Source organism: Molossus molossus, unplaced genomic scaffold (genome assembly GCF_014108415.1).
Source record: "Molossus molossus isolate mMolMol1 unplaced genomic scaffold, mMolMol1.p scaffold_m16_p_14, whole genome shotgun sequence".
NCBI lineage: Eukaryota > Metazoa > Chordata > Mammalia > Chiroptera > Molossidae > Molossus > Molossus molossus.
In genome coordinates, this window is record NW_023425349.1 from 57,381,460 (window position 1) to 57,407,676 (window position 26,217).

General features: G+C 37.2%; 1 protein-coding gene across 7 annotated transcripts in view; it reads left to right on the plus strand.

The window, feature by feature from the left end:
- Positions 1-26,217, plus strand: part of RIC1 (RIC1 homolog, RAB6A GEF complex partner 1) — a 143,547-nt gene that overhangs the window by 94,473 nt on the left and 22,857 nt on the right. For all 7 annotated transcript variants that reach the window (XM_036260284.1, XM_036260285.1, XM_036260288.1 and 4 more), the window contains exons 9-17: positions 11,152-11,296; positions 12,009-12,057; positions 13,584-13,736; positions 15,936-16,133; positions 21,087-21,125; positions 21,438-21,548; positions 22,943-23,032; positions 23,649-23,809; positions 25,040-25,178. In XM_036260284.1, coding sequence (XP_036116177.1) covers positions 11,152-11,296; positions 12,009-12,057; positions 13,584-13,736; positions 15,936-16,133; positions 21,087-21,125; positions 21,438-21,548; positions 22,943-23,032; positions 23,649-23,809; positions 25,040-25,178 — 1,085 coding nt within the window. The remainder of the gene's footprint in view (positions 1-11,151; positions 11,297-12,008; positions 12,058-13,583; positions 13,737-15,935; positions 16,134-21,086; positions 21,126-21,437; positions 21,549-22,942; positions 23,033-23,648; positions 23,810-25,039; positions 25,179-26,217) is intronic.

Consider the following 26,217-nt stretch of genomic DNA (forward strand, 5'->3'; position numbering starts at 1 on the left):
GACAGCTTTGCAGGACAGAGTAATTTTGGTTGTATGGTCTTGCTTTTCATCACTGTGAATATTTCTTGCCACTCCCTCCTGGCCTGCAAAGTTTCTTTTGAGAAATCAGCTGACACCCTTATGGGAACTCCCTTGTAGGAAACTAGCTGCCTTTGTCTTGCTGCTTTTAAGATTCTCTCTTTGTCTTGAACCTTTTGCATTTTGATGATGATGTGTCTTGGTGTGGGCCTCTTGGGGTTCATCTTGTTTGGGACTCTCTGTGCTTCCTGGACTTGTATGTCTATTTCCTTCACCAAGTTAGGGAAGTTTTCTGCCATTATTGTTTCAAACAGGTTTTCAATTTCTTGTTCTCGCTCTTCTCCTTCTGGCACCCCCAAGATGCAAATCTTGGCACGCTTGAAGTTGTCCCAGAGGCTCCTTACACTGTCCTCATTTTTTTGGATTCTTTTTTCTTTTTGCTATTCTGATTAGGTGTTTTTTGCTTCCTTATATTCCAAATTGATGGCTTGCTTCTTGGATTTACTTACTCTACTATTGAATCTGTGTAAATTATTCTTTATTTCAGTTAATGCCTCCTTCATTTCTGACTGTGCATCCATCATTTCTGACTGGTCCTTTTTTATGCTCTTGAGGCCCTCACTAAGTTCACTGAGGTTCTCACTAAGTTCATTGAACATCCTTATAAGCAGTATTTTGAACTCAGCATCTGTTAGGTTGCTAATCTCCATTTCGCTTAGTTCTTTTATTGGGGTTTTGTTCTGTTCTTTCATTTGGGACCTGTTTGTTTGTCTCCTCATTTTGGCTGCCTCCCTGTGTTTGTTTCTGTGTATTACTTAACGAGCGGTATGGGGCTAGCTGAGATCAGATGCTGCTTGTTTGAAAGAATTTAGGAAAACCTGAAGCAGGATCCAAGACAGGCCAATCCTATAGTTAAGCAAGTGGCAACAGCTTGGGTGGGCCTGAACGTTCGATGGGGCAGGGCCTCAGGGAGTCACCAGGGTGGGGCTACCAGTGTGAGCCAGGTTGCTGGAGTCCCAGATATGGTGACTAACTGCTGCCCCAGGGAAGGGCTCACCAAAGGAACAAAGGCTTCTGACAGCACGTTTATCCTGGAGAAAGCCCCTTCTCCAGCCCTTGCTCTGGTGCCAAACAGCTCAGTTCTTCCCTGTATGTCTCTGGTGGCCCTCGAGCTGCCTCCCCTCCATGCTTAGAGGGAGAGAGTCCGATAAGTCCGTGCGCCGGCTCTTTAAGGAGCTGCCTGGGGCTCCAGCCGCTTCAGCTTCCCTGAGCCTCAGTTCCCGCTGGTTTTTCCAGCCAAAAGTTATGAGGACTTCTTTTCCTGGCATTGGAACACTGAGCGGGGCACCTGGTGTGGGACGGGGACCCCTCAGTCCTCAGGAAGGACCTTCCCAGCCAAGGTGTCCTGATTTTTATCTGCCACACATGGGTGTGGGACCAGCCCGTTGCGCCTCCACCCCTCCGACCCTCCTACCAGTCTGGATGTGGATGCTGCTTAACTTTCATAGTTGTAGGACTTCCATCCGCTTAATTTCAGGTGGTTTTGAATGATGGTTGTTCAGTAGTTTAGTTGCAACTTGATGTGGTTGTGGGAAGACGCGATACCGCATTTACCTACACCGCCATCTTGCCCGGAAGTCAAGCATTTCTTCATATGTCTCTTAGCCATTTGTATGTCCTGTTTGGAGAGGTGTCTATTTAGCTCCTCTGCCCATTTTTTAATTGGGTTCTTAGTCTTTCTTTTGTTGTGTTGTATGAGTACTCTATATATTTTGGAAATTAACCCCTTATCTGATATGTCATTGGCAGTTATGCTCTCCCATACAGTGGCTTCCCTTTGCATTTTGATGGTGGTTTCTTTTGCTGTACAGAAGCTTTTTAGTTTGATGTAGTCCCATGTGTTCATTTTTTTTCTTTGTTTCTGTTTCCTTAGGTGATGTATCAGTGAAAATTCTGCTGCGTATGATGTCCGAAATTTTATTGCCTAAATTTTCTTCTAGGATTTTTATGGATTCATTGGTCACATTTTTTTTTCTTTTTTTAATTTTATTTTTGTTACAGATGTTTCTCCTTTTTTACCTCATTGACACCCTCCTCCCCACCCCCTTAACCCCGTCCCCAGCTTTGTTGTCCATCTCCATTAGTTATGCATACATGTATATAAGTCCTGTGGTTTATTTCTCTCCCCCCCCCCACCATCCCGTCCTCTGAGGGTTGTCAGTCTGTACCCTACTTCCGTGTTTCTGGGTCTACCCTATTCTTCAGACTGTTATATTCATTATATTCCATATAAGTGAGATCATGTGGTATTTGTCTTTTTCTGCATGGCTTGTTTCACTTAGGACAATACTTTCCAGGTCCCTAAATGTCGTGCCAAAGGATAAGAGATCTTTCTTTCTTACAGTTGCATAGTACTTCATTGTGTATGTACCACACTTTTTTATCCATTTGTCTACTGATGGACACTTCGGCTGTTTCCAGATCTTAGCTATTGTAAATAGTGCTGCTATGAACATGGGGGTACATATATTCTTTCTGATTGGTGTTTCAGGCTTCGTAGAAGCGGGATCACTGGGTCAAATGGAAGTTCAATTTTTAATTTTTTGAGGTAACACCATATTGTTTTCCATGGTGGCTACACCAGTCTGCATTCCCACCAGCTGTGCACTAGAATCCCCTTTTCTCCATACCCTCGCCAACACTTGTTTGATGATTTGTTGATGGCGGCCATTCTGACAGATGTGAGGTGATACCTCATTGTTGTTTTAATTTGCATCACTCTGATGATTAGTGATGTTGAGCATTTTTTTATATGTCTTTTGGCCATTTGAGTGTCCTGTTTGGAGAAGTGTCTATTTAGCTCGTCTGCCCATTTTTTAATTGGGTTCTTTGTCTTCCTTTTGTTGAGTTGTATGAGTACTCTATTATTTTGGAGATTAACCCCTCATCTGATGTATCATTGGCAGTGATGTTCCTCCCATACACTGGGTTGCCTTTCCATTTTGATTATTGTTTCTTTTGCTGTGCAGAAGCTTTTTGGTTTGATGTAGTCCCATGTGTTTTTTGTTTGTTTGTTTGTTTGTTTACTTTGTTTCCGTTGCGTTAGGTAATGTATCAGTGAAAATTCTGCTATGTATGATGTCCGAAATTTTGTTGCCTACATTTGTTCCAGAATTTTTATGGATTCATGGGTCACATTTAAGTCTTTTATCCATTTTGAGTTTATTCTTGTGTATGGTGTAAGTTCATGGTCTAGTTTCATTTTTTTGCATGTAGCTGTCCAGTTTTCCCAACACCATTTATTAAAGAGGCTGTCTTTACTCCACTGTATGCTCTTGCCACCTCTGTCAAATATTAATTAAGCATAATGTCTTGGGTCCATTTCTGGGTTCTCTGTTGTATTCCACTAATCTATATGCCTGTTCTTGTGCCAGTACAAGCTGTTTTGATAACAGTGGCTTTGTAGTATAACCTGATATCTGGTATTGTGATTCCACCTACTTTGTCCTTCTTTTTCAAGACTGCTGTGGCTATTCGGGGTCATTTTGGTTCCATATGAACTTTTGAAGTACTTGTTCTAGTTCTGTGAAATATGTCGTTGGTATTGTGATGGGGATTGCATTGAATCTTTAGATTGCTTTGGGTAATACGGACATTTTAATGATGTTAATTCTTCTAATCCATGAACAAGGTATGTGCTTCCACTTTTTTATATCTTCCTCTGTTTCTTTTTTCAATGTCCTCCAGTTTTCTGTAAATAGGTCCTTTACTTCTTTGGTTAAGTTTATTCCTAGGTATCCTAATTTTTTTTGCTGCAATGGTAAATGGGATTTTTTTAAAATTTCTCTTTCTGTAACTTCATCATTGGTGTAGAATAATGCTGTCGATTTCTTGACGTTAATTTTGTATCCTGTTACTTTGGCAAATTCATTTATTAAGTCTAGTAGATTTTTGATGGAGTTTTTAGGGTTTTCTGTGTATAATATCATGTCATCTGCAAATAATGACAGTTTCACTTCCTCCTTTGCAATTTGGATCCCTTTTATTTTTTCGTCCTGTCTGGTTGCTGTGCCTAAGACTTCCAGTACTGTGTTAAATAAGAGTGATGAAAGTGGGCATCCCTGTCTTGTTCATGTTCCTAAGGAAAATGCCTTTAGTTTCTGCCCATTGAATGTGATGTTGCCTGTAGGTCTTTCATATGTGGCCTTTGTTATGTTGAGATATAATCCCTCTATTCCCACATTGCTGAGCGTTTTTATCAGGAATGGGTGCTGGATTTTGTCAGATGCTTTTTCAGCATCTATTGATATGATTATGAGGTTTTTATTCTTGATTTTGTTTATGTGGTGTATCACATTTATTGATTTGCGAATATTGTACCAGCCTTGCATCCCTGGGATGAATCCCACTTGGTCATGGTGAATAATTTTTTTGATGTATTACCGGATCCGATTTGCTAGTATTTTGTTCAGGATTTTGGCATCTATGTTTATCAGGGATATTGGCCTGTAGTTTTCTTTCTTTGTAGTGTATTTTTGTGGTTTTGGAATTAGAATTATGCTGGCCTCATAAAATGAGGTTGGAAGTCTTTCTTCTTCCTGAATTTTTTGAAATAGTTTGAGGAGAATGGGTGTTAGTTCTTCTTTGAATGTTCAGTAAAACTCTCCCGTGAAGCCATCAGGGCCTGAACTTTTGTTTGCTGGGAGAGTCTTGATTACCTCTTCAATTTCCTTAGTTGTTATTGGTCTGTTCAAGTTTTCTATCTCTTCCTGGTCCAGTTTTGGGAGACCATGTGTTTCTAGAAATTTGTCCATTTCACTTAGATTGTCGAATTTGTTGCCATATAAATGTTCATAGTATTTGTTAACGATCCTTTGTATTTCTGTGGTGTCAGTTGTTACTTCTCTTTCATTTTTGATTTTGTGTATTTGAGTTCTCTTTGTTTCTTGGTGAGTCTGGGTAAGGCTTCATCAATCTTGTTTATCTTTTCGAAAAACCAGCCCTTTGTTTCCTTGATCCTTTTAATTGTTTTTTTGGTCTTTATGTCATTTATTTCTGCTCTGATCTTTACTATTTCCTTCCTTCTACGTGCTCTGGGGTTTTCTTTTTGTTTGCGTTCTAGTTCCTTAAGTTGTGAGGTTCAATACTGTATTAGAAATTTTTCCTGTTTCTTGAGGTAGACCTGTAGTGCTATGAATTTCCCTGTTAGAACTGCTTTCGCTGCATCCCATAGATTTTGTGTTGTTCTGTGTTCGTTTTCATTGGTTTCCAGGAAGTTTTTAATTTCTTCCTTGATCTTCATAGTAACCCATTCATTGTTTAATAACATGCTGTTTAGCCTCCATGTGTTCAAATGTCCTTGCATGTTCTTGTTGCAATTGATTTATAGTTTCATGCCATTGTGATCTGAGAAGATGCTAGATATGATTTCAATCTTGTTGAACTTGTAGAGACTTAGTTTGTGTCCTAACATGTGGTCTTTCTTTGAGAATGTCCCTTGTGCACTTGAGAAGAATGTGAATTCTCTAGTTTGGGGATGTAATTCTCTGTAGATACCTATTAAATTCATTTGGTCTAGTGCTTCATTTAGAGTCTCTGTTTCCTCGCTAATTTTTTGTCTAGATGATCTATCCAGTGTTGTCAGCGAGGTGTTGAAATCCCCTGCTATGATTGTATTGCTCTCGATTTCTCCTTTGAAGTCCCTCAAAAGATTTATAATATATTTTGGTGCTCCTATATTGGGTGCATATATATTTACCATGGTTATATCTTCCTGTTGGATAGATCCTTCCAATATTATATAGTGGCCTTCTTTGTCTCTAGTTATGGCCTTCATTTTGAAATCTACTTTATCAGATATGAGTATTGCTACCCCAGTTTTATTTTTCCTTTTCTGTTTGCTTGGAAGATTTTTTTCCATCCCTTCACTTTCAACCTATATTTGTCTTTCGTTGTGAGATGGGTCTCTTGTAAACAACATATATGTGAGTCATGCTTTCTTACCTAATCAGCTACTCCTGGTCTTTTTATGGTAGCATTCAATCCATTTACATTTAAGGTGATTATTGATATGTACTTATTTATTGCCATTTTTGTTTAGGGTGGTTCTATTTTTCTTCCTATTTTTTCTACTAATTACAGCAGTCCTTATAACATTTCTTGCAGTGCTGGTTTGGTGTTAATATATTCCCTTAGCCCTTTTTTTGGTCTGGAAAGCTCATTGTTTGACCTTCTATTTTGAATGATAGCCTTGCTGGATAGAGTAGTCTTGGATTCAGAACCTTGTTTTTCATGACCTTGATTACCTCATGCCATTCCTTTCTGGCCTGTAGTGTTTCAGTTGAGAAGTCAGCTGAGCGCCTTATGGGGTTTCCTTTGTAGGTAACCTGTTGCTTATCTCCTGCTCCCTCTAGGATTCTCTCTGTGTCCTTAATTTTTGGCATTTTAATTACTATGTGTCTTGGTGTGGGCCTGTTTGGGTTCTTCTTAGTTGGGGCTCTCTGTGCTTCGTGAAGTTGAATGCCTTTTTCCTTCACCAAATTAAGGAAGTTTTCTGTCACTATTTTTTAAAAATATATTCTCTAACCCTTGCTCATTTTCTTCTTCCATGACTCCTATGATGCGAATATCATTATGTTTCCAGTTGTCTCACAGTTCTGTTAAGCTGTCATCCTGGTTTTTTTTTTTTTTTATTTTTTTTTCCTTTTGGTTTTCTGATTGATTGATTGATTTCTACCTGTCTTCTAATTCACTGATCCATCCTCAGCTTCCTCTGCTCTGCTATTTAGTCCTTCCAATGTGTTCTTTATTTTTGCTATGTCATTCTTCATTTTTTCTTGGTGGTTTTTCATTTCCAATTGGTTGATTTTCAGTGTTTTTATGCCTTTACTCATGGTGTTGATGCCCTTTCTCATGCTGTTGAGCTTTCTCAAGATCATGGCTCTGAATTCTAGCTCTGTTAACTTGTTTAACTGCATTTCATTTATCTCATCTTCAGTAGAGGTCTCTTGTTCTTTCATTTGCATTTTATTTCTGTAGTTCACTATTTTGGCTATCCCAGTGGGTTTTGGAGCCTGCCAAATTTTTTCCTGTGGGTGTTGGTGTTCTGCTGTTTGTGGCTTCCTCTACTGGGTTTGGATGAGCATGGGAGGACCCACGGTACACATGACTGCCAAGTTTTACTTTCCTGGGTAGGGTTGCAAGCCCAGGAATGGTTCAGTTATCCTCTAGCTTTTTGCCTGGAGGCTAGTAGTTGTGGTTACTTGAAGAGCCTTGGGCTGTCTGTTGAATGAAAAACTCCCTCAGGTGTTCCACATAAGGGGATTTCCCTAGGGTGGGACAGTTGCTGGTTGTTAATGAGCATCAATTTGCATTTCAATGGCCCACCTAGGTGGGGTTGAATCTCTGAAGGAGGGGCCGCCACCTCTCCCCAGAGCCCTGGGAAGGAGTAAGATGGCCATAGTCCTGCATGGCGTCAACTCAGCAAAATCTCTGAGTGCCCTCCAAATCCTGAGTGTCCCCACTCAGTCCCCGTCTAGTCCACCCTCCCTCTGCTGGAGCCCAAGGTGAGTGGCTGTGGCTGTTTTAGTGCTCTGTCCCAGCTCTACGCTGTGGAGCGGGCTTGGGAGTTTATCCCCAAGGGCCCTGCTCACAGCTAAGACCAGTGTTGTCTGTGGGCTCCCAGCCCCCCTCTCACACCTATGCAATCCTACCAGGATTGATTCAGTGTCCCTGGTTATATGGTCCTCGCAATCTGCTTTTCTGTTGCTTTTTCTCGACTATTTGTCTTTATTTTAGTTTTAATTCCAGTTTGGACCTTGGAGATGGTCTTTGTAGCTTCCATTCACTCTGCCGCCATTTTGGAATCCCTTATTTTATTTTTCAAAACTATTTTTTACTAGGATCTCTGTGCTTGTTGAACACTCTACAGTTTCTCAAACCTTAGCGTCAGATTCAGTACAATCACCCATATTTCCTGTTCCACATTGATTTTTCACACACTTCAGTTTTTTTCACAGCAACTCTCCTTTGCACACATACAACAAAATCAAAATGAATGTAGCACAACCTAATGTTACAGCTGTGAACTACCTGGGGCTAATAGCATACATGTGTCTAACAGATACTATGTATCATTGTTTTTCTCTTGAAAATTATCTCATGGACCCTTCTGTGAGTTTTCCACAGTGCTGTGGGATACTTTTGCACACTGGCTAGGAACTGTAGTCTTACACTTTATTTAACTACCAAGCTGGTCCTTGAGAATTAGCCTTTGTCTCATCTTTTCTCTTCACCTGAGATGTCCCATATTTCTATATTGAGGGTATATATTCATCTTTTAAGATACAGCTTAAGTGAAATCTTCAGTTTTTATCATTCTTTTGGTATTATTGCCTTTAAAGTTCTGTGTAAAGTATTTTTCTCTATGGACAGGTTTTGCAGCAACTTACAAGAACAGAGTAATGTGTATTTTGATTGTGTTTTTTTTGCCCTTGAAGGGGTTTTTGTTTATTTTTTTATTTTATTATTTATTTTTTATCCTCACCCGAGGACATTTGTTCCATTTTTTGTTCAGATAGAGTGGGAGGGAGAGAGAGAGAAACATCGACGTGAAAGGGACACGTCGAGTGGTTGCCACCCACACGACCCAACCAGGGCCAGGGACAAACTGCAGCCGAGGTACATGCCCTTAGCGGGAACCGAACCCGGGTCTCTCAGGACCGCAGGTCAATGCTCCAACTGCTGAGCCAAACTGGCCAGGGCTTGTTTATTTTTTTAAATCCATCTTTTTATTGTGCTGTCTAGTAAAGTAGCTATCAGCCATGTGGTTATTTAAATTAAACTAATTGAAATTAAAGAATATTAAAACATTATTTTCTCAGTTGCATAGTCACATCTAAATGTTCCACATGTAGCTAGTGGCTATTAGACTAAGCAGGAACAGAACTGCAGGAAGTTCTGTTGATTGCTTCCATTGAGCAGCACTGTATTGACTTTTTCAGTTTTCTTTACTCAGGTTCTTGGAGTGCCGGTTCTATCTTTGGTTATATATTGACTCTCACTCTTGTGGTCTTTGTTGTGGGAGAACCCTACCTGCTTGAGTTTTGGAACTTTGGGCTATGCACCTGCATAACATATAGGGAGACTTGTATTGTCCTCCTACATTTTGAATAGTGACAAGCATTTATAAGACATTAACATTTTTTTTCTGTCTCCTTTAGCTGATTTTTATAGGTTGATGCAGCAACTTCCATTCTGATTCCTAGACTCATGCTGGCCTGAGACCTCCTTTTTATTATTGTATATGGAATGTGAACCCCAGCTCCCTAGTCATTGCTAGGTCTCATCCCAACCTTCTATCCCTGTATTTCCAACCTTTCTCCCGACCATCCATTCCCACCTTAGGCTGCCTTAGTTTAAGCACTAACCAATCTCGCTTTCAGTTTCTCTTCCTTTTTGCTTCTGGAGATCTTTCTTTCTTTCTTGAAAGTTCAGCTCTGTAACAGAAAGTCTTTGGATTACATTTAACATTTTTCTCATTATCATAATCTATGTTCATTATAGGTTAACAGCTAGATAAATTTCCCATAATCCTGCCACCTGAAAACTAGGTTAACCACCATTAACATTTTGTTATAGATCTCTACAACTATATTTTAATATGTGTATAATGCTTATAATTAGATAAGCATATTATATGCATATGTGTGTATACATATTTATGTGGTAATACTGCTTAACTTGTCCTTTTCAGTCAACATTAGCATCTTTTCATGACAGTAGACATATCTAAACCTTACTTTTTTCTTGTACATGGGATTATTTTCATTTTGTAAACTTTGGTTAGATTTAGCGTGTTTCTTGGTTTGTGTTTCAGTTTCTCCTGGACAAGTATAAAGTATACTACTAAGTTATGTTTCTTTTATATGTTCCCATTTATTCTTGATCTACATAAATGATAATTTTTCATATACATGAATTATATTGGGAATCGCTAATGTGAGGCAGAGAAAAAAAGTTACTCTGTTAACGAAGCCTATCTTCTATAAGTTCAAATCGATATACCTTCCCTTTGTAGCAAATGTACTAATAGCAAATTTTAATAATACTGCAAATGAAAATAATTTTAATTTTAAAGCAAGTTATACCAGATATTTTTGACTTGCTGATGGCAATGCTGGCATGATTAATTTAACTTTACAGTAAAGAAACCTGAATTTTACTACACGTTGAAATTTTCTTCTTTAGTAATTGTATATGGATTGAAAGAACAATTATTAGTTAAAGGAAAATATAAACGCCTAGAATACCAAGAGTTTATGTACTTAATCCTAATACAAGATTAAACTTCAGTTTATTTTAACTTGGATGCCAATGATAATGCCAGTGGGAAAATATTTTACATTTTAAAACACCTTATACTTGGTAAAGTACTTTAACTAGCATTCAATGTTAAATCATTCAAGGGAGCCCTTATCCCAATTTACAGAAACGAATTTGCCCAAAGCCAAATACTTTTTTTTTTTTAATTTTAGAGAGGAAGGGAGAGGGAGGAGAGAGGAGAGAGAGACAGACGGACATCAGTTGCCTCACACACATCCCAACTAGGGATGGAACCTGCAATCTGGGCATGTGCCCTGGGTGACAAGGAATCAAACTGGCGACGGGGTGACACTCAACCACACCAGCCAGGGCCAAAGCCAAAGATGTTTTTATTGATTTTTTTTTTTTTTTAGAGACAGAAGGAAGAGAGAGAGAGAAACCTTAATGTAAGAGAGAAACATCAAACATTGATCTGCTGCTGCCTCCTACTCGACCCAGCTCAGTCCACTGAGCTACACTGGCCGGCTAACGTCAAAGACTTTTAAGGCTACATACACAATTGTAGTTATTCAAGCTGATACTCAAAATGCTTTCATTTCTTATAAATTGGGCACTGAGTTTGTTTTGTTTAGGTCAGGTCAAGGATAATGTTCTTACGTTTTTAAATAACTTTATATGAGCAGGATTCATCTCATTATTTGAAGCAGCAATGCCTTTTTGCTTATTTCAACTTGAAAAATACAGACTAAAAAAATAATGATTTCTGAAGCAGTCATTTTATTTTTAACTCTTCTCTCAATTTCTTAACAGATATTTGGAACAAAACAGGAGCTGTTAAGTTGGTCAAATGGTCTCCTGACAATAGTGTTGTAATAGTGACCTGGGAATACGGAGGCCTTTCTTTATGGAGTGTGTTTGGCGCTCAGCTGATTTGTACACTTGGAGGAGATTTTGCGTGAGTCAATAAAGGCAGATTTTAGATAAAATAACTCCACTGTCTCTCAGATAACACACACACACACACACACACACACACACACACACACACACAAACTTTATGACATATGGATACCCTTTTGCCTTATTTGATTTACCCCATACCCCAAAAACAATTTATAAGGTTCGGAATTAATTTGTTTAGAATGTGTTGATCCCACAGCATCCATCCTCTTAAAACGTACTGTTTATTCAATAAAAATGCAGTTATTTATTGAATCCCTGTTGTGTATGTGATAGCATGTTAGAGTAAAGGCTAAATATGGTTCTCTTCAAGTAGCTTATTATTTAATAAGTGTGGTAAGCTATACATTTAAGTAACTAGTAGGAAGTGGAAAATTGCATTATCTCATTGGGTTAATGTAGGTTAATCCACTGGATTAACATGAGTGGGTTGATATGTCTGCCTACTTCATATACTACTCTGAACCTCAGTCCTGACAAAATGAACATGTTGCCAAAGTGCATGACCCTGTCAAGAAGTTACTTAAGACCTAGAAGACTGTGCCTCTAGTAGACCTAGGTGTATTAAACAGCGTTCTTATATTTCATGCATTATTATGTATTTCTATTTTGAAGGAACAAAATCAATTCGATTTTTTAAAAAATTAAAGCAATATAGTATATGTAATTAGAAGACTCTTTTTAATTAAGTTTTTATTCTATTTTAGTTATAGGTCTGACGGTACCAAAAAAGACCCTCTTAAGATCAACTCAATGGTAAGTACTGTCTATCAGATACTGGTACAGTGTGGAAAACTTGGGTTTTTTCTCATCTTGATCTGATAAAACTACAAAACTATTTTAGTCTTAACAGAATTTCTTATGTAGTTCTTGCTTTGAAAAAAATGGGGATTTTTGTTTTTTTTTTTTAAATCAGGAGGCTGTTCAACTTTTAATATTTGATTTTGGTTTTGCTTAGATGTGTCCAGCAAACCCGTCAGCTTTGTGAACATAGTGCCACAGTGAAATGAGACCATTGTATTTCCTAAGCATACCTCCATTTCTTGTGTGATTCACTAGCACCCACTTCTCATGACCTTCCTTTTAACATAAAATGAAATGCTCATTGGCTGGTTTTCCTGGAGGACATGCACTTGTGCATTATTGAAGCATATTTTAGAACTTTTCCATAAATGTATATCAAGAGAATTATAGTTACTTTTATAACAATATTTTTGTAACCTGTTTTCATGTGTTTCTTCAGAAAGCAGTGAGATGTAACCCATCTTTACATTAAAGCATTTTCTCACTACAGCCCTTCTGTATACCATTTTTGTGGAATTAGTGCTTATGAGTGCTCTACATAGGAGGAAATTTTCTGACCTTCCATTTCTTGAAGAATTAAAACTACCAAGGTTACCTTGAATAGTGGTTTCCAACATTTCACCACCAAGGACCCCATTTGATGTCTAGTCCTACCTTCATATTTTTAAAATAGTTTTTGAACAAATACTGTTTCTGTAAATGCCAGTCAGTGCTCCTGAGTGGCATGCAACAACCAATGCTATCAGTCTCACTATGTTATTTCAGTCACAAACTAAGAATCTAAGCATTTTAGTTAGATTGTGCAACTTTTATCATGGGGAAGCAAAACTTCTATTACACTTTTGAAATTTTGTAATACTTCTTGGACTCCCCGTTACTGTTTTCTTGGCCTTGCAATTGGAAGTCATTAATGTAAAATATATATATATAAAATGGAATTTACTTACAGAATATTAAAATTGACTGGGCCTGGAGAATTTATTTGAACTTCCCATTTTACAGAGGAAGAAACTTATATGCTGAAAAACCAAATACGTTGGCCAAGCTGGAATGGAAACCCTAGTCTCATAGCTTCCAATTTATTGTTCTTTGCTCTATACAAAACTGCACCTGTTTTGGGTGCTTTTTTTTTGGTCAAGTTTCAGGTAGGTTAAATGGGTCTTCCTCTTTAAGGAATTTCTTTGTATATGAGAGTCAGAGAAGAGTTAAGATTGGTATATAGTGTTCACTATTATAGGTAGTTTCACTTAGTGGTAGTTTCCACTAAGATTGCTAAGATGTAGTAGATGTAGGTATTTGTAGTAGATTCAGATTCTTGTCTGTGTTGTCAGTTTCTCTAACCTTCACAAGTCATTAATAATGCTGTTGTTGTTTATTTCATAATTTGAATATATGAAGCTAGGAAAGGATAACAAGAAACTTTTTATTGTTTTTCCCCCCTTTTCCTTCTCTTACTCCCTCTTCCTCTTTCTCTTAAGAGCTGGGGTGCAGAAGGCTATCATCTATGGGTAATCAGTGGATTTGGTTCTCAAAATACTGAAATTGAGTCTGAGCCCAAGAGTATAGTTAAACAGCCTGGCATTCTGCTATTTCAGTTTATTAAGAGTGCACTCACCGTAAACCCTTGTATGGTAAGTTTATTTAATTAAAACTGTTTTGGGGGGGATATTTTTAAGTGACTTTCATATTAGAATCAGACTCTTCTTATGACACAGATGTGTTGAATATACTCTTACAATTGGCATATTATCTTCTTTGTATATTTTCTCTAATTTTGATGTGTTTATTTTTAAATTTCTATTAAATTTATGCCAAAATTTTATTTCCAAGCAGGTTTTTTTTTTTTAAATAGGATCACAAGCAATTTGGTGAAAAGCAGTGTTTACAGATTTACTTAAATAACTTGAATAAAATTTAGTCTTTATCTGAATAGCATTTCCCATGGTGTGTTCCTCCAGAAATTATTCGAAATATCAATAGCAATTACACAGAATAAGAAACGGTTCTATTGTCATGTAAATGTAAAATAAAGGAGGGAAAACTATAGAGATTTTTTTATTGTAGGTCTCCGGGGTCTTTTACATACTAGTGTTCATTATGAAAATCCAGGAGTTTGTATATAAAAACCAATGTTTCCCAAGCTTACATAACTGAATTTTTAAGGAACGCCTTGAAGAAAATGTGCCTAGGAACCTGCTTTGGGAAGAACTGCCCCAAATTATAATGTCAATTTCTCATGTTTTATTAATCTGAAATAACGTGTGTTAATATTATATATTGTTAGTATGTAATAATAGTATATGTTAGGTTAGCTGTACATATCTAAATATTTGCCACCAATGGGTGGTTTTTTGTTTTGTTTTGTTTTTTTATCCTCACCCAAGGACATTTTTGCATTTATCTTCAGATAGAGCGGGAGGGAGACAGGGAAGAAGAGAGAGAGAAACATTGATGCCAGAGAGACACATCGATTGGTTGCAGTCCACACGACCCCAACTGGGGCCAGGGACAAACCGCAACCAAGGTACGTACGTGCCCTTAGCGGGAACTGAACCCAGGACTCTCTGGTCCCCAGGCTGACCCTCTAACTGCTGAGCCAAACAGGCCAGGGCTGCCACCAGTGGGTTTTTAAAGATTTGGTGCGGTTAAAATTTACAACACATTTGAAGGGATGTGGAAATAGCCTGAATCTTTTATCTTATTACTATAGTTGCAGAATAAGGATCCCCAGAAAAACAAGAATAGAGTATTTCTTTCTCCCCTCATTCCTTGAGTTTTATGTCAAGACATTTGTACTACAGTGGAAGGGTGAGGAGCTCTGGGGTGCTGATCTGTCTGATTTGAATAACCAGTGAAGAATCTGCCCGTGTTTAAGAACACTGCCTTCTAATTGAAAACCAGTAAGAGAAGAAACTGTCTTCTTTGTCTGAATATCTTCAGAACCTGGCATAATTCTTTGCGCTAACCAAGCATTTACCAAGTGATCATTGAATTGTTCTGAACCAGGACCATGGACTTAGACTATCGTTCCTCCTCCCCATGGTTTAAAAGATCCTCCAGCATCGTGTTATCCCCATTCCTGATCCACCCCCTTCCTGCCATATGGGCACATGAGTGAGCACACACACAAACTCTTTCACAAGACATATTTTCTTACCACCATTGATGAGGTATTTTATGTGAAACTGATTTGTAAACTGTAGACAATAAGTAGTTATGGTTAGTTTCAGATGGAAGATCTCTCACAGCGTTGCTATATTGGAATAGTAATAAAAGATACTTCTATAGCAGTTCTAAACCTGGGCATGTTTTGGAATCTGTATGATAAAAGGACTTAAAGATTTTATTTATTTGTTTGTTTGTTTTTAATCCTCACCTGAGGACATTTTTCTATTTATCTTCAGATAGAGAGGGAGGGAGGGAGAGAGGGAGAAACAGATGTGAGAGAGATACATCAACTGGTTGCCTCCTGCTGACCCTGACCAGGGCTGGGACAAACCACAGCTGAAGTATGTGCCCTTGACCAGAATTGAACCCGCAACTCTTTGGTCTGTGGACCAGCGCTCTAACCGCTGTCAAACCGGCCAGGGCTTAAATATTTCATTTACACTGGGAAGTAATCATTAAAATATTGCCTGTTCCTTCTAAATATAACAGTGCATGAGATCATTTTGTAGTCATGTCCTCTGTGAGGAAAATCAACATTAAGATATGTGGTGCATTTCCTATAATAAAACTAAATTGATGTTATTTAACTTACTTTCCCCTACCTAATATTGAGTTGTTTTTATTTCCTTCTTTGCCCCTCTGCTTCCTTTCCCTTCATCTAGAGTAACCAAGAGCAAGTGTTGCTTCAGGGGGAGGATCGATTGTACTTGAACTGTGGAGAGGCCTCACAAACCCAGAATCCCAGGAGTTCCTCAGGACTCTCTAAACCCAGTCGCGAAAAGAGCTCATTCACAGACGAAGGTTTCGAGTCTCAGGGTTTAAGCACTTTACTTGGACATCGGCATTGGCATGTGGTACAAGTAAGTCTTCACTGGCTTTTGACTTAGTCCTTGGTAGGATAACACCTGGAACATATCTTAAATATTTCCTCTGTTGCTTAAGAAAACTGAGAAACTTTTAAACCTTTTTGACTGTCATGTTTATCTTCTGCTTTTCTATGTTCTTGTCTTCCTTTCTTTCCACTTGATGTAGAGCATATCTCCACCTGCTTTAAGTCCATTCGTAGTGAGCAGTTTCAAAAATTGGAAGTTTATATTTTGCCCTCTTACCGAGCAAAACTGTTTATTTTACTTCCAAACTTAAAAAAAATAAATAAGTTTAGCTGTGTAAATTTGCGTAGGCAAAAATGTAGTAATTTCATGGATGGTAACAATACCGATTTAGTATCCTGTGCAACAGCTGACCTTGTAGTCCTAATAGGGACATATTGAGGTTAACTATCTGACTTTAAACCAAAACTGCAGACCTGTGGTCAGTATAGAACCTTATTGTTAATAATTTTGTTATTACTTAATCTTGTTCCAAATTATTCATTCTGATACAACTTTAAATTAGCAGTTTCTTGTAGTAATTCTGATAAATTGGCATTTAATATTAAAATTCTGAATTTTGATACCAAATAAAATTAATTTAGGTAAATCAATAAGCCAAAGTTTCTTGAAATAAACTTTCATACATGGTTTCAAGCCTAAGTGTTTTCTTTCCCCTTTTGATACCAAATGTCTTAGGTGCATCAGTGCCTACTCTTGGATTATTGTTTTAGTCAGTTTCTATTTTCACAATTCTTTGCCTTCTACATTCTGTACTTTTCCCTTACTAGCTCACTTCAGCTCCCTTGTTACTTCCACTCGACTCTGAGTGGAGACAATGAGAGACAAAAGAATGGTCCTTATGTGAAAAATTGAAGGAGGAATATCTCCTACATTGACATGTGGCATACACTAAAATAAAGTGTATTTAACTTACATGAATAAATTCATAAAATCAAACAATGTGCATACCATTTTATAATTAGTAACAATTTTTAAATAAAACTGCATCAACTACTTCCTTGACTAAAATTTTCCACTGCTCCCTTCTCTCCTATAGCCATTTCTCTGCTATTTTCATTTCCCCATACTTTGAACTATTCATTCTACACTGACCTAGCATCAATGCCAGTTCTGCCTAGCCAGGTCTGTGTTGCCAGAGAGCCAAGTAGAGCAGAGGATCAAAGAAGGTAGGTCTGGAACTCAAAAATCCCTCAGGCTATAACAAACATTGACTTTCCTTCCAGCTCAAAAATTCAGTGATTCTGTGATTCTTAGCCATCTATGAAGCATCCCACATTAGAATCATATAACACTGATTTTACAACTTTAGACAAAGTAGGTATTAGCAAGATTCTTCCATTATTCTGTTCTTCAGGTATCTAAAATATTCAGAAAAATGAACATGTTTAACTCTAGCTTTACCTAATTTCTTTCAGTTTTCTTAAAACTAATAAAAATAATGCCAGAGTTGTATTCCCAAAACAATTAAGTTATAATAGACTCATAGAATTTTTAGAGCTGGAAGGACCTTAGAGATCATGTAGTCCAACTGGATTTTATACATGAGGAAACCGAAGCTCAGGGAAGTTAGGTGACTTGCCCAAGGTCACACAGCAGGGTAGTGTCAGATTTATCCTTATCATAATATAAATTAAAGTAAAAGTCTAACCTATTTTAAAACTTAAATACTAAATGTTGAATCATATATGCTGCTGACCTTGAGCTAAAACCTAGAATGTGCCTATTTGGCAGTGTTTTTACTTGGATTTGCTCTCTATTTTGTTTGCCGGCACCCCAGCCACATGAGTCAGTGCAGTGTTGTGGTATGTGGTAGGGTGGTTTACAGTGTTCATGTAATACTAATGCTTTACCTTTCAGGTTCTTTAGCCATTAGTAATGATTCTCTGAAGAAACAGGGTTGCCTGTTTAATTCCCTCTTCTTCAACAGATGCTCTTGATAGGTGCCCATATACTCCATCAGAGTGGCTTTGTTTGTATGCTTTTTGTATAGCTTAGAGTTAATCAGATGAGCTCCAGCTAATTTTGCTGCTCTGTCTATTCCTCATCTAGACTGCTGATGTTTTGTTTGTCTGTTTAAGCCTTAATTTCCTGGTCAGAAGATTTTATGGTCTGTTTTTTCCTTTGACTAAAACATCACAAATTCATACTTGTCAGAGGAGGGTTGGTAGCTGCTGGTAGAGATGGTGCTTTTTAGTTTGTTTCTTAAATTTTGTTTCCCTAGCTACACATTTAAATGATTTTGAAAGTAGTTTGTTGACAGATGGAGCACAAATAATCTAAAATTAAAAACAAAAGCAATGTCAGTATCCTTGTGGTGTTAGTGTATATTCCTTCTATTTGATTGCCATTTATTTTAATACTTAGTATTTTGTATAATACAAACATTTATTTCTGAAAGGTGCATGAATCATCATCATCATCCAGTGTTCTGATGTGTTGGTTTTATAGTTAATCTGGCTAACTGTTTGGAAAGAGTAAGCTTCACAAAATGGAGGAGATGAACACCTACAGTGTGTTTGGGCACTATATTAGGCAGTCAGCAGAGGATTTTAAAAACTATTTTATTTATAAATGATCTCTCATTCCTATATATGTACCAGATGTATTTGGGACAGATCAAATCTTCTAGGAAGAGGGCTCTCACAATCTCACCAGTTACAGATAAAAATAGTCTAGGCAGGAGACAGGGTTTTAGCAGAATGACTTTAAAGGAAGAAATTAGGTTCTTTGGGAGACTGAAGAATCCTCAGATGTTAAGAGTGGAGATTCCATACCCTAGCATTCAGTCTCTCAGTGGTGTGGCATGACTTTTGTGCCCTGAGTATGGAATCCTGACCTGAGTTTCTGCATTAATCAATGCAGAGCTCATTCTAATTAATCAAATGTTACAGTGTTCATGTAATGCTAATGCTTTACCTTTCAGGTTCTTTAGCCATTAATAATGATTCCCTGAAGAAACAAAAGTTGCCTGTTTAATTCTGCATTAGTTTCTGCATTATTCATTAGCTGCCTCTTTCCTTCTGCCTTTTCTTGTTCTCAGTATTAGGGGCAGAGCTCAAAATTCAGGTGGCATAGATCAGTAAAGGTGACCTACTGGGAAAAAATAGAAGTTTTTATTCTCATTTTATGACATCTTCAAGCAAAACTGCATGAGAAATTAAGCACTTCGAATTTTGAAAACAACCATTTGCGGCACCTCATACACTTTAGGAGTTAAAAAGAAGAAATAGTTTTTTCCTACAGATACTCATCAAAGTGTGATCATATGAAAAGATTTAACCTAGGTTCCCATGATTAGAAACTCTTTGTATTGGAATCCACTTTGGGAGTGAGATCCCACCTCATGCTTTACCCACCCACGGGTTTCATAAATACTTAGGAAACACCAAGATATGTGGAGGGGGTCTTTGTAGTGTCATGTGTACTCTAGATACATCCTTCTTCAAGTGACTGTTTTCTTCATCCAAAAAGGAAAATAATTTTGCTTACAGCCGCCTATAAAACTACTTTCAGCTTTTATTTTGCCACCTGATCATTACATTAGATTATCATTGTTCTGAACTAATTTCACCCATCATAGTGAATTTTATAATTGGCCTGAATGGTACAGCATATGCATTGAGGTACAAGTTAAGCATTTTTCAAGCATATATTGTGACACCATTATCTTTAATTCTGTAGGGTAGGCTTCCACAAACCAGCACTGGAGTTAAAAATTTTCTAATGTACTAAAAGCTATTAATGTATTTAGAATTTAGGTTGGTTTACTAGATAATAAGTGAAGTCTAACAAATGGCTTTGTAAATAAACTTTGTCAAGGTTAATGCAGATGTTTTCAGCATATTATTTTTACTTGGTTTTCATTTTGTCTTCATGTTATGCAAAAAAATCTTACTTGATTTGATGACATTTACTTGGCTTTTAAATTTAGCTTTGTTTTTTTGAATATGTAATATTTTTTCTTTGAGTAAAGTGAAAATAAATTTGAATAAATTGAAGATTCTCTTATTCCTGGATCAGAAGATTCTTCCCTTGTTCTCTCATTCTGTTCATTTTCACCCCACATTGATCACATGCTCATGAAAACTACTTAATCAGTAGGCCAGTACAGAGATCACAATCTCTATAAACTTAGAATTTATTTAATCTACGTTGATAGCTCATAGAAGATTTGTTAGGTTTAAAATTCTTGTTAGAGTGATACAAAAACCCTGTGTACAAAGATGTAAGATAACATGAGAAGGTATTTTTATTACTTATGTTGCATAGAAAGAGTTAATATGTGTAATATACTAAAAGTTCTTATAGATGAATACCCCAATAAAAAATAGTAGTTTAGACACAATCTTACATGTATATGGATGTTTGTTTAGAGCTAGAATAAAAACTACCTAATAATCCTGAGCAAGGCTATAACAGGAGAATTTAATTTTGTGCTTTGTACATTTTTATATTTAAATTTTATGAGCATTATTTATATTATATTGTTTTTTAATTCAGAAAATGTAAAAGTAATAAAAAGCAAAAACAATACTCTTGCTGGGGCTCATTTTATTTGGGAATAGTTCAGATCAGCAAGCCCACACTGTGTTCGTCTGCATAATTCTTGGTGGCCCTTGTGGATGCTTCTCTAAAAATCTTTTATCAGTCTGTGTTTACTGAGTGTTGAATATTTAAAACATATAAAAATAGTGTGAGGGGAGGGGAGAAAAGCCTGATGTCTAGAAACTTAAAATGATTAAGACAGGAGAAATATTGGCTGGTATGCAAATAGTAAATTCCAAGTACTCTGCTAATAATACCCATGTTTGGAAGCGCTTCAAACATAGTTATAAGAAAATGAATCTCATTGTGATGTTAATGCTTTAAGGTTCAAATCCATTTCTAAGTCTTACCAAACTGATGTGTTATTTTCTATAGATTTCCAGCACCTACCTAGAGAGCAATTGGCCTATTCGGGTGAGTTATTATTTTGTTGTTGTTACCTGTCATTGGATAGCATTTGCTGCAAAGAGTGTTCTGGGACTTGAGCCTTTCAGTGGATAATTGATAAAAGTAAAAATTTTAATACTTGATTCTTTGTACATTGTTAATGTATAACACCTATAATTTAGTTAAATGTAAGTTGTGTATAAATGTACAGATTTTTAATTTTAGCATTTTACATTTCATTTATTAATCATCTGTTTGCCTGCTGTAATATTAAGCTCTTTATATCTAATAAAGTATATAGGTTTGCACGGAAGAATTTTTAATTTTTTTAAATATTAGTTTTCAGCAATTGATAAGCTTGGACAGAATATTGCTGTGGTTGGCAAGTTTGGTTTTGCACATTACTCTCTACTCACCAAAAAATGGAAACTTTTTGGAAACATTACCCAGGTTAGTCTTTTTGAAATTAAAAACTGATTTCTCAAAGTATAAAAAGACTACAATATGAAATACTACAATGTAAATCAGTTTACTTATTTAGAAATAAAATCAGATATTTAAAAATGTTGGATTATGTCTAAGTTAATTGTGATAAAGTATTTGATACTTGAAGCATTTTGTATTGAGATATTTGGTTTGTCTTTAATTCTCTTCAAAATCAGACACAGTGATTCCAGGTTGAGTTAATCAGATATGATCAGCATAAATTTCCACCAAATTTGAGATCATTTTCCTGCTTGTTTGCATGTGATTGAATATTTGGGTAGCATACAAACAGATGCAGTTGAATTTTGCATGAATCAAATAGGAAAAGTGAGGACATTAACAGTTAATGGGTGACTACTGTATACCAGACACTTCAAGATGTGATCTTCATAACAATCCAGTGAGAGCACTGTTGTTACTTACCATTTAAAAATTTTATTTTCTTGCCCTGGCCAGTTTGGCTCAGCAGTTGGAGCGTCGGCCTGTGGACCAGAGAACCCCTGGTTCAGTTTCTGCTAGGGGCACGTACCAAAAAAAAAAAATTTTTTTTCTTTATTGATTTTTGAGAGAGAGAAAGGGAGAGGGAGAGAGAGGTAGAAACATCGATGAGTGAGAACATCGATTGGCCACCTACTGCATGCCCCTCTGTGGGATTTGGCCCACAACCTGGGCATGTGCCCTGACCAGGAATCGAACCAGCAACCTCTTGGTGTATGGGTTGATGCTCAACCACTGAGTGGCACTGGCCAGGCTGTTACTTACCATTTTTTTTATTTTTTTATTTTTTTATCCTCACCCGAGGACATTTTTCCAATTTTTGTACAGATAGAGTGGGAGGGAGAGAGAGAGAGAGAAAGAGAGAGAAACATCGACGTGAAAGGGACACATTGAGTGGCTGCCACCCGCACGACCAACCAGGGCCGGGGACAAACTGCAACCGAAGTACGTGCCCTTAGCGGGAACCGAACCCGGGTCTCTCCGGACCGCAGGCCAACGCTCTAACCGCTGAGCCAAACCGGCCAGGGCTATTACTTACCATTTTATAAAAGAAACTAGGATTCAGAGTGAAGCAGCTGATAAATGATGAAGCCAGAATGCAAAACAAGGTTTTAGTGTGGGAATATGCTGCATGGTCCCAATTACTTTGAATGATGTATTTTTTGTCTTACAGAAATGTTTGTTTTTTTCAATAGAATATGAATCAGTAATGAAGGCCCTAGAGTAATGCTTAATTGGGAGCATGAGACTAGAGCAGAAATAACTTCAGCTTTCATTATCTGTTTAGATATTAGTGTACTAGTGTATTACTTAATATAATTTCTGGCAGCATAAATAAAGGTAATTTTTTTTATTTTAAGGAGCAAAATATGATTGTGACAGGTGGCTTAGCCTGGTGGAATGATTTTATTGTCCTTGCATGTTATAACATAAGTGACCGTCAAGAAGAGGTAGGTTTTTTCTCTCAAAATCATATTGTTATGTTTTTAAGATATTAAGTGCTATTTGATTTTATATAAAAATAACTTATTGGAAAATAAACTTTATTTTTAATCAAGAATTAGGCATTTTCATTTAATGGGATTTTCATTTCTGGTTATTTAAAACATTTTAAAGGGATGATCAGGACTTCTGAATAACTTTTTAAAATGATTTTTAGCTGTTTGACATTGTCTATAAAGTTACTAAATAGTAAAAAGAATCAAAAGGAAAGTTCATAAGGGTGGCTGTGCTTAGAGATTTATTAATTTATTGATTTGTATGGGTTGTTTCTTTTTTGAGAAATTATTGGTCTCCTTATATCATGTCTAAAGATTCAGATCTAAAAGGAGTATCATTATAGTACATTCACAGTTTGGATCACTTCATCTTTTGATTATTTGTAGAAGGAGCCTTCCTTACTAAAATATAAACCTTATCCGTTTATTATTAATGCTCAGATTAGTCTTTTAACTCCTCTTAGTTGAAAAATGTCAGTAGATAAACAGCATGTCTGAACAGCAGGGATTTGGTCATCTTTGGTAGACATCTTGGTTTTGCAGCTTTCTTTATTTTTGTTTTCTTCAGCTGAGAGTTTACTTGCGAACATCTAATCTGGACAATGCCTTTGCTCACGTCACCAAAGCACAAGCAGAGACATTACTGCTTAGTGTCTTCCGGGACATGGTAATAGTATTTAGAGCAGACTGCTCAATATGCCTTTACAGTATTGAAAGAAAAGCTGATGGGTAAGTCCATAGCATATGACAAGTCACTTTTTGCTGCTGTGTATCGTGTTTCCTCTGTAGTTTTCCTTTTTCAAAACAGTTACCCTAATTTTATGTTTAGTGGGATTTTTGTTTGTTTCAGGAGTTTTTTTAAAAAAAGCAAGCGCCCTGGCCAGTTTGGCTCAGCGGTTAGAGCGTCGGCCTGCGGTCCGGAGAGACCCGGGTTCGGTTCCCGCTAAGGGCACGTACTTCGGTTGCAGTTTGTCCCCGGCCCTGGTTGGTCGTGCGGGTGGCAGCCACTCGATGTGTCCCTTCATGTCGATGTTTCTCTCTCTCTCCCTTCCTCTCTCTCCCTCCCACTCTATCTGTACAAAAAAGAAAAATATTCTCGGGTGAGGATAAAAAAAAAAAAAAAATTAAAAAAAAATAAAAATAAAAAAAGCAAGAAATTTTAATTGGTGACATTCATATGGTATTTTTTAGCTACCAAAATAAGTAAATAAATAATCCTGCATTAACGTCTTCAGGTAATTTTACTGGATTCATTTGAAAAAATTATCTAGTTTGGGATGAGGTAAACCTTTTAGATGCTTTTACACAATCTTGAAAACAAGTGGTTAGTAACTTACCAAACTTACCAATGTGTTCCAGACACTTAGGTAAATTTACAGCGCCCCCCAGCTTTAGGGCCTTAGGAAGTGTGTCTTCAACAGACTCACCTTTTCCGCTGAGCTGGATGGCTGTGGTGTGGGGCAGGAGAAGCTGGCAGTCCTGTTGCTGTTGCATGTTGCTGGCATTCTTGGCATCTGCTTGGCTTACAGCACTTAGATTACACCTCCTGAGTTTTATTTTACTCTCAGATTTTTGTTTCTTTGTTCCTTTTTAAGCATCCAGGAAGTGTGTATTTGGTGAAATAGCATAGTAATTGAGGAGTAATATGAAGATAAAAATAAAGAAATCTTACTAACCTAAATAGAACCTATATCCTTCCTCAAGCAGCTAATCTAGTCTTATAGCTTCTTCCCTTTTACATCTTATTCCCATTTTTTCCCCCTCATCTCCACATGTTCTTTGGATGCTTCAATCTTGTCGTCTATTGTTTAAAGGGTACTTGGGGAGGAGGGAACACTAAGTAGAAGGCATTTGGGTCCTCCATAAGTATGAAATCTAATACTGTTAGTAGTGGGCTGTGGGGGAGCAACCTTGTCAGCATTGTTGTTGAAGCGTGTGGGTTTCTTCTTTTTTTTGCAGTCCAAATACTACTGCCGGTATCCAAGTTCTTCAGGAAGTCTCCATGTCACGCTACATTCCTCACCCCTTCCTGGTAGTATCTGTCACTCTGACATCAGTGAGTACAGAAAATGGAATCACCTTGAAAATGCCACAGCAGGTACCATTCTATTATGAGCTCTTTAGTATTTTCATCTTAGTTTTTAATTTTTTTAAGTTGATATTAAGAACTATTTATTTGTTCCAGTAAATAAATACTTAAGTGTCTAGAATGTGCCTTGTATGTAGATGCTGAGTTATAGTGACAAACTAAACATGATTTCTGTTCAACAATAAAGAAGTGATTACATATATATGTAATTATCATTGTGATGTGTGCACCAAAAAGTAGTACAGGTTACTCGGAGTGTATAACAAAAACCTGGAGTAGTCTAAACAATCAGAGAGGATTTCTGCACTATTTTATTTGAAACCTGAAGAACAGGTGGGGTTATCTAAGTAAAGAGGGGGAATTTCAGGCAGAAGGAACAGTGCAAAGGCCCATAGATAAGAGAGAACATGACATGTGCAGGGAATTGGAAGAGTTTCAGAGTGACTGAAGCATAGAATGTCAGAACATGAGACCTATTGATAATACAGACTCAGACTTTATCTAAAGTGTTTTAAGCTTTATAACATTTACTCTAACTATAAGGAGGAAAATGAACTGCAAAAGGACAAAACTGGATTAGGGAGAGTAACTGGGAGACCATTGTAATGATCTAAGTGAATTGCATTAGTGGCCTTTGGGCAGTGACAAAAAGATGGAAGAAGTAGCCTGGCCGGTTTGACTCAGGAGTCAGAGCGTTGTCCTGCAGACCAGAGAATCCCGGGTTTGGTTCCCGCTAAGGGCACGTGCCTCGGTTGGTGTCACGTGGGTGGCAGCCACTCGGTGTGTCTATCTCATATCGATGTTTCTCTCTCTTCCTCCCTCTCTATCTGAAGATAAATGAAAAAAAAAAAAGATGGAAAGAAGTAGAATGAATATAAAGTTTAGAGGACTCCATTAGTTAATTATGAGGAAAGAGAAAGGAAAATGCCATAGTTTCTGGTTAAAGTATGTAGTGCTGCCACCAGTACCCAAGTTGCATAACTTCTATTCCAAGGCACCTTCAATTAAACCAATGGTTTTCAAACTTCATGTTAATATGGAACTCATT